Here is an 8,926-nt window from a genome sequence, read left to right as displayed (position 1 = left end):
CTTGGCTGAGAGTACAGTCTCTAGATGTGTCCAAATCCAGTCATTGTGGCTATAGTTATAATAATTACTACCATGTGAAAGGACCACCACAAGGTATACTGTTGCTCATAATTCGTAACCATTCTTAGAATACGTAAACAGAAGGAACTGTAAAGCAAGGAGATTAGAAAAGAAAAGAGCAAATACTGGGCAAGATTTTGGCAGTATTTATTCATAGGGAGAGAGACATGAATCTGGATTCACAGAAAAGGGCACTGTCCTAGGTTTATGAGTGCTTCATCAAGCTACTCCATGGCCTCATGACTCACTTAAACTCTTTTCTCTGATTTCATGTTCACCAAACTCTTGATTTCAAATTTGGCCTCTCAGGTTTCTTGATTCCAGAATAAGGGTGCCTTTGACAGTGGGCACAAATAGCCCAGTCGCTGGAAAATTACATTTTTAAATTTAAAGTTATAAATTAACAAATTGACACCTTGCCAATTCATCTTTGTCTTCTGAGTCTGATTAATATGTGCACTGAACAAATCCAAACCAGATCCTGGACTTGGAAAGCTGAAATCATAAGCCTTCGTTATATCCCCCTCCCCAAGTACTACTCACATGGGGAGCCATTGGAGTACATATACAAGCCCTCTATCTTGGAGCCCTCTCTCCTTTACTGTAGTTTGATTAGCATTAATTTTTTTTAATTTTTCCTCAACCAGCTTAGACCTTCACTGCCATCAGGAACCATGTCTTTCTTCCCTCTGTATCTCTAGAGCCAAGTCTGGCAAATGTTCACAAATTGTTGTCTGTGAATATTTGAACTTGAACCCTAGTGGTAAAGGACCATGCTGAACTACAGCTAAACTTATGATTTCCTCTACCTTCCCTTTTCTTTGCTGCAACCAGAGTGATCCTTTTGTTATGGAAATCAGATCATGTCTCTCTCTCTCTCTCTCTCTCACACACACACACACACACACACAAAATTTTTTGATTTCCTATTGCTCTTAAAACTAACTAAATAAATAAAGACCCAAATCCTTACCATAGTAAATTAGTTGGAGTTCTTAGTTCCAACAACAGAACTAATTCTAGCTAGTTTGAGCAGTAAAAGAAATTGATAAAAGCAGCTCTGTCCAGTAGAACTTTTCATGATGACTGAAATGTTCTGTATCTGAGCTGTTAAACAAGGTACCACTAGCTTCATGTAGCTGTTGTAGACTTGAAATGTGGCTTGTGTAATTGAGAAACTGAATTTTAAATTTTATTTTTTTTAATTAATTTAAATTTAAATAGCCACATGTGACTAATGGTGACCCTATTGTACAGCACAGGATTAAATAATGTTAAGTAGTTCACAGAATCTCAAGGTGGGCAGAGAGTCAGGGTTCAGGTCTATACAGCCAGAAATAGTATCTAAACCTCATTAAGGTACTGCTCAGGTAACACCCCACTGCCACAAAACATAGATACTATAGCTGGCATCATTGACTGGGCACTGGACACAAGAACCTCCCCCCACTGTAAGATGCCTCCAAAGCTACCTTGTCAGACATGGATTCCCCACTGTGCCTGCCTCAGCTGCTGTGTGCCTCTGAACCAAAGCATCTGCTGGATAGATGGAGCCCAGGTCAGATGCCTATGCCCAAGCTGCAAGGGAGGCCTGGAAGGCCAGTTTCTGACTTCCACCCATTGGAGGCAGTAATGTAATGTGAGAAAATCTTCACTAAGAAGATGCTGGATGTCCATCAATTACATAGTCTATGCCAGTGCTTCTCAAACTTTAATATATAGACAAATCACTTGGGCATCATGTTAAAATGCAGATTCTAATTCAGTGAGTCAGGAGGGAAGGGGGAATAAGATTCTAGTTTGTTTTCTATCTCCATAGTTTTTCCAGGCACTATTCTAAGTGTTTTACTTGAATTAACTCATTTAATTATCCCACCCCATATAAAACAGAGAGGGTAGCTAAGAATACTTTCTTTTGGATAAGGTGCTACTGTCATTGTGAATTTCTTAAAAGGTAACTCACTTGAGAGATAGTGTCTCTCCTTTGAAGCAATTTGGTTCTAATGTACCTCAATCAATGGAAAATTCTACCTCTTAATTTGAGGACAGAGTTAGGAATCAAGCTTTTCGGGAGTTCCAAAGCTGTGGATACCTCAGACTGCTCTGAAGTAAGAATGTCAGCTGCAGTCCCTCAGTTAGTTTGGTGAGACTGATGACTTACAGAAGAAATTTAGCTAAAAAAGACTTCTCTTTCTCCTCTCCAGTGTCCTAACGCATATGATAAGAATTCCCTAAATCAACACCAGCATTTTATATCACAAAGGCTCAGTAAAGGCTAATGATTAGTCTCCTGAATGGGACTGAACAATTGTTCTTTTTTTGCACCCTAGCATCCAAATGCCTGTCTATCTGGAGGAATCCCATTCTGAAAACTAAACAGGGTCAGATTCTTCTATCTTCATGCACCCTTGAAGTGAGGGTTCATACTAGTGACCTGGGTTTGGTTGATAAGACTCTCCTGCAGGACTCTGAACCTTGAGAGAGGGACAGAGAGATTCAGGTAGATGTAAGGATTTTCAAAAGGTGGTAGGGCAGTAGGGTAATGAGTCCTTTGGCACAACAGAGTGTCTGGTAGCTTCAGCATCCCAGCTGGATTTCTTCCCTGGCATCGGCTTGCTAGTTCTCAAAGGCCTTGGCTTCCTTTGATTTAGCCCTTTCTTTGAACCTTTTCTCCAGTTCTCCTGTGAATTCTACATGAGGCACTAAAAACCTTTCCATAATTCCCTCTCTGATGAAGTTAACCAGAGTTGGTTTCCATATATATATATATATATATTTTTTTTTTTTTTTTTTTAAGATGACTGGTAAGGGGATCTTAACCCTTGACTTGGTGTTGTCAGCACCATGCTCTCCAAGTGAGCAAACTGGCCATCCCTGTATAGAGATCCAAACCCGTGACCTTGGGGTTATCAGCACTGCACTCTCCCAAGTGAGCCACGGGCCAGCCCAGGTTTCAATATTTTGCATTTAAAAACCCTGGCAAGTACATTTTCTGACCCACTTGCAGTTTTAATTTCAAGATGGGAACATATAGGAGACAAATGGGAGATCTCTAATCCTTCTCATGCTGTTAGGGGAAAGGATAAGTGTGAAAACATTGCTTCTGGTGTGTGTGTGTTGAATACATATATAACAGCTTTACTGAGATATGTCAATACTATAATATTCATCCTTTTTAAGTATACAATATAGTGGGTTTTAGAATACTAACAGCGTTAAGCAACCTTATTGTGCTTGTTTCTTTGTTTGTTTTGTTTCGTTTTAAATAAAGCTCCTTTTCAAGCCTTCAGACCCAAGTGACTTTTAACCTATCTATATGGAATCTACATGATCAACTCCTGCCATGGCTTTTATACGGAGCAATACCGAAGATTTCCTTTATGCAATAACCGTCGGATCTCCCTGGTTAGGAGGACTTTTACGTAAGGTCACTTTTGGTGACACATCCCAGCAGTCTCTCAACTCGCCGCCATTCACTCAACTCATCGAACAATTCAAGCAACTCACTCATTCACTCATCGCAGACCCCGCCTCGGGACTGGGTCTCACTGATTGGCTGGTGCCGAGTGACGTCTTCAGATCGCGACCCGGGAGTGGGGGTGGCGTGGTTATGTGGCTGGGCTGTTGGCTGAGGTTCAGGGTTCTTGGTCATTGGCGCTTAGACTTCTGGAGCCCCAGACTTGCCAGGACTTGGAGTGGCTGTGGGGGTCCTATGGCGGAAACACTCTCGACCAGGGTCGAGGCAGCGGGAGGGCTGAGGTGTCTGGCTCAGGAAAACGGAGAAGCTGGTGGCGACGCGAGGGGAGAGCGGCTCCTGGAGCGCCCGGAGCCGGCGGGCCCGGGTGTGGAGCAAGCCCTAGGAGTCGGGGAGCAGGGCTCGGCTTCAGCCTCGGGCCCAGGCAAGCGGAAAAAGCGGCGAGGCGCAACCGGGGAGCGCGTCGTGCCGCCCCCGAAGAAGCGGCGGGCTGGCGTGAGCTTCGGCGACGAGCACTTTGCAGAGACTAGCTACTACTTCGAGGGCGGCCTGCGCAAGGTGCGGCCCTATTACTTTGACTTCCGGACCTACTGCAAAGGCCGCTGGGTGGGCCACAGCCTTCTGCACGTCTTCAGCACCGAGTTCCGAGCCCAGACCCTGGCCTACTACGAGGCCGCCGCCCGGGCGGGTCGCCTGCACCTCAACGAGGAGCCAGTACAGGACCTCAGCATCGTGCTCAAGGTGGAGTACTGATAGGGCTGGCCAGAAGCGGGCGAGGAAAGGGGTCAGTTTTTTTTCAGACCTAGTAGAACATAGCAACTGGAGTAAAATCATGGTAACTCCGGAGTTCTCTCCCTTTCATCTCCGCAAGTAGACTGTCTGTGCTTCAGACCTCAGTCCGTTTATCCTCTCCTCCAAGATGGCTTCCTTCTTTCCAAGTTGGAATTCTCATTGTTCCTTTTATACACTGTCTTGTAGCAAGGACGCTAATCACTTTCTACCCTGCATTGTAGATCTCTGTACAAATTGTAATAACAGGGACTATCACTTATGTCTCCTTACTGTATGCGGGGCACAAAGTTAAGCATTTTATGTACTTTAACGTTTAATTCTAAGGACAACCTGTGGAGTAAGTATTTCCACCCCTGTGAGATGTTTACCTGTGAGGAAGCTGAAGAAACTAAGTTAAACCTCACAGAGGTAAGGCAACAGTGCCACTTCCAAAGCCTGTGTTCTTATTATTACTTGACTATCACAGAGCCTGATATGTGCTAGAATTTTGAGATATCAAGGATAGAGATTAGAATTACCTAGCCCAGTGCTTGACCCCTTCTTTAAAATTCCATTATAGCTACGAGGTACCAGACACCCCTCTGTCAGTACCACTGGCTCATTATGGTTGTGAGGGGAGACAAGGTGATTTCACAATTTGGGGAATGGATGGTTTGAATCCTGTTCCCATTCCAGTTTTGAAAAGCACAGGTAATGGTCTAACCCTCACATTTTATGCATAAGGAAACTGAGGCCCAGAGAAGTTAAGTGACTTGCCAAGAGCGTGTAGTGAGTCTGTGGCAAATCCAGGTCTAGAGCCCAGATCTCTGGACTTACAGCTTGGTGTTTGTTCAAGGCTATGATAAGTGACAATTTTTTAGTGTTTTTCCTCTATTTTAGAAAAATTGACCTTTAAGGGTTGGCTGTTAGCTCAGTTGGTTAGAGCGTGGTGCTGATAACAGTCCAGGGTTCGATCCCTGTACTGGCCAGCTGCTAAAAAAATTTAAAAATTTACTTTTAAAATATAACTTTATTATAGAGAAAATACAAATAAAACCAAAATCCATAATTTCATCACCCAGAGATATTACCATTATTTATGTGTATATACTTCCAGTATTTTTTCAATGCCTGCTATCTGCCTGTGTGTCTGTATTTTTACAAAATGAGATCCCACTACGCACACTGCTTTTTCTGCTTAAGTTTGAACTGTGACCATTCTTTCATATCAATAAGAAATAGGGGGAGCAGGGTATGAAGTTGACTGATGAGAGGCTACTGGTCCCTAGGCTGACTAGTTATTTCTATCTTTGACAGGACAATGATTTCTTGCGCAACACGGTTCACAGGCATGAGCCACCAGTCATGGCAGAGCCTATTCGCCTGTTAGCTGAGAATGAAGACGTGGTGGTTGTAGACAAGCCTTCCTCCATTCCTGTTCACCCCTGTGGCCGCTTCCGACACAACACGGTCATCTTCATCCTCGGCAAGGAGCACCAACTCAAGGAGCTACACCCATTGCATCGGCTTGACCGCCTTACCTCAGGGGTGCTCATGTTTGCCAAGACAGCTGAAGTTTCTGAGAAAATTCATGAGCACGTTCGGGACCGGCAGGTGAGCCAGACTTTTGTCTCCTGCAGGCCACATCCTGGGCTCACAAATGCTTTGTGTCAAAAAGGCAGCACAGAGTTCTAGATCTAAAGTAGGCCTTCAGGTTTATCTGGCTAAACTTCCTACCTTCAGGAGGATTAACATCTGAAGTGCCAAATACATGTTATCATTTTGTATGTTTTAAAAGATCTTTAGAGATGGTGTACACTGCATCTGTTGGTAGTTTGCTGTTTTGAAGTTTTAAAATGCTGACAGACTGAGCAAGGTTTTTAAGACTGCACGGAGAGCCTCATTGGTAGAAAGATTCTATGAAGTTGGACAAGGCTTTGGTAGAAGAGTTTAATGGTAATGACTGTGGTCTTGAGACTTGTAATCCCGGATCTGGATCGTAATACATTTATTAAGTGTATAATGTATAATAGGCTTAGTACAAAGCACATTAGAGCCTAACTTACTGAATGCTTACAACAACCCTGAGAGATAAATGCTTTTCTAATTTCACATTTTCTAGATAAGTTAATGGGACTTAAAGAGGTTAAGTAATGTATCCAGGATGATGAATCTGACAAAAGCTAGAGCTGGGGTTTGAATCCTCTTCTGTCTGACACTGGTATATTCTTATCACTCCCCAGAGAGTTTGGATTCCATACCTTTAGACTTTGTGCTGACTTTTTCCCTCTTGCTTCCTGTGTAGCTGGAGAAGGAGTATGTGTGCCGAGTGGAAGGGGAGTTCCCCATCGAGGAAGTGACCTGCAAAGAACCCATCTTAGTGGTGTCTTACAAGGTCGGAGTGTGCCGTGTAGATCCCCAGGGCAAGCCCTGTGAGACAGTGTTCCAGAGGCTGAGCTACAATGGCCATTCCAGTGTGGTACAGTGCCGGCCACTCACAGGTCGTACCCACCAGATCCGAGTCCACCTCCAGTTCCTGGGTCACCCTATTCTCAATGACCCCATCTACAACTCAGTTGCCTGGGGCCCCTCCCGAGGCCGGGGTGGCCACATTCCCAAGACAGATGAGGAACTGCTACGGGATTTGGTGGCAGAGCACCAAGCCAAACAGAGCCTGGATGTGCTAAATCTCTGTGAGGGTGACCTGTCCCCAGGACTCACAGACTCTATGGCCCCCTCCTCAGAGTTGAGCAAGGACAGCCTGGAAGAGTTAGCTACAACTGCCCAGAAGACGGATGGAGTAGTTGAGGCAGCTCCTCAGGATCTGGACACAATGGCCTTGGCACAAGGGACGGCAGCTGAAACAGATGTTATAAATCAAGAGACAGACCCACTCTGTGCAGAGTGCCGACTGGTGCGACAGGATCCCTTGCCCCAAGACCTCGTGATGTTCCTGCATGCCCTGCGCTATAAAGGTCCGGGCTTTGAATACTGCTCACCCATGCCTGCTTGGGCACATGATGACTGGCAAGAAAACTGAGGGCTGTGGCCAGTGGAGGAATTACTTTTTGGGTTGGAACAGGGATGGGCCATGTGGCAGGGGCTGACCTCATGGGCTGGTACTTAGGTTTTCTACAGGAGTGAGATTGGGCTCTAAAAAGACCTGCTCAGGGCCGAGCCCGTGGCGCACTCCGAAGAGTGTGGCAGTGGGAGTGCGGCGACGCTCCCGCCGCGGGTTTGGATCCTATATAGGAATGGCCGGTGCATTCACTGGCTGAGTGCTGGTCACGAAAAAGGCAAAAAATAATAATAATAATAAAATAAAAAATAAAAACACCTGCTCATACTACCTCTTTCCTTCCTTTCCCTCTAGCTAGAGTTTGGGAACTTTTTGGTTTATAAATATATCCTTTTTTCTAACACCTCGTGTGTCTAGTTTTCTTACTGCTTTTTTTTTTTTTATCGAGATAAAGTTCACACAACATAAAATTAGCTACTTAAAGATGTATATGTTAGTGGCATTTAGTATATTTACAATGTTGTGCAACCATTACCTCTTATATAGTCCAAAACATTTTCATCACCCCAAAAGGAACCCTGTAACCATTAAGCAGTCACTGCCCATTCCTCTCTCCCCAGCCACTAGTAACCATTAATGTACTTTCTGTCTTTATGGATTTGCTTATTCCAGACATTTTATATAAGTGGAATCATATGTGACCTTTTGTATCTATCTTTTACTTAGCATAATGTTTTCAAGGTTCATCCAATTTGTAGCATGTGCCAGTACTTTATTCTTTTTTTATGGTGGAATAATATTCCATTGTATGGGTGTAACACATTTTGTATATTCATCAGTTGATCGATGTTTGGATTGTTTCCGCCTTTGGCTGTTGTGACTAGTGCTGCTATGAACATTCGTGTACAGGCTGGCCAGTTAGCTCAGTTTGTTAGAGCAGGGCCTTGTAACACCAAGGTAGAAGGGTTCAGTTCCCCAGACTGGCCAGCTGCGAAAAAAAAAAAGAAAAAGAAAAACAAAGTTAATGATAGCTAGAATGCTTACTCTGTGCTAGAGCCAGCTAGAGTGGGAGATGCTTTACTCTCATTTGAGGGAAAGGTGGGAAAAAAACCGTTCGTGTACAGGATTTTTTCTGAATACATGTTTTCAGTTCTTTTATACAAGGAAGGGTTTTTTGTTTTTGTTTTTGTTTTGCAGCTGGCTAGTACAGGGATCTAACCCTGGACATGGGTGTTATCAGCACCACACTCTAACCAGCTGAGCTAACTGGCCAGCCCAGTTTTCAGTTCTTTTGAGTACATACCTAGGAGTGGAATTGCTGGGTCATATAGTAATTCTATGTTTAACTTTTTGAGGAACCACCGAACCACCAAGTTTCCACAGAGGCTGAACTACAATGTACAAAGGTTCCAATTTCTCCACATCCTTACCAACACTTGCTATTGTCCATTGTTCTGATTATGACCATCCTACTGGGAATGAAGCAGTATTTCATTATGGGTTGTTAGTCTTTTTGTTGTGGAATTGTAAGTGTTTTTTATATATTCTAGGTATGAGATCCTTATCAACAACAAAAAGACTAACAACCCAATTTAAAAATG

At 43.8% G+C, this 8,926-nt stretch overlaps 1 protein-coding gene across 1 annotated transcript; it reads left to right on the top strand.

Moving 5' to 3' along the window:
- The first annotated feature begins 3,661 nt into the window (after positions 1-3,661).
- RPUSD2 (RNA pseudouridine synthase domain containing 2) lies at positions 3,662-7,643 on the top strand. Its single transcript, XM_063091480.1, has 3 exons — positions 3,662-4,276; positions 5,624-5,920; positions 6,612-7,643. The coding sequence occupies exons 1-3, from the start codon at positions 3,671-3,673 to the stop codon at positions 7,344-7,346; spliced, it is 1,638 nt and encodes a 545-aa protein (XP_062947550.1). The 5' UTR covers positions 3,662-3,670; the 3' UTR covers positions 7,347-7,643.
- The last annotated feature ends 1,283 nt before the right edge of the window (positions 7,644-8,926 follow it).

This window comes from Cynocephalus volans, chromosome 3, assembly GCF_027409185.1.
Source record: "Cynocephalus volans isolate mCynVol1 chromosome 3, mCynVol1.pri, whole genome shotgun sequence".
Lineage (NCBI taxonomy): Eukaryota > Metazoa > Chordata > Mammalia > Dermoptera > Cynocephalidae > Cynocephalus > Cynocephalus volans.
Note: the sequence above shows the minus strand (reverse complement) of the source record. Positions and strands in the feature narration are given on the sequence as shown.

Coding starts and splice junctions, on each gene's coding strand:
- RPUSD2 (XM_063091480.1), top strand. CDS start 3,671: ATGTGGCTGGGCTGTTGGCTGAGGTTCAGGGTTCTTGGTCATTGGCGC. Junction 4,277..5,623: donor ACCTCAGCATCGTGCTCAAG/GTGGAGTACTGA, acceptor TATCTTTGACAG/GACAATGATTTCTTGCGCAA. Junction 5,921..6,611: donor AGCACGTTCGGGACCGGCAG/GTGAGCCAGACT, acceptor CTTCCTGTGTAG/CTGGAGAAGGAGTATGTGTG.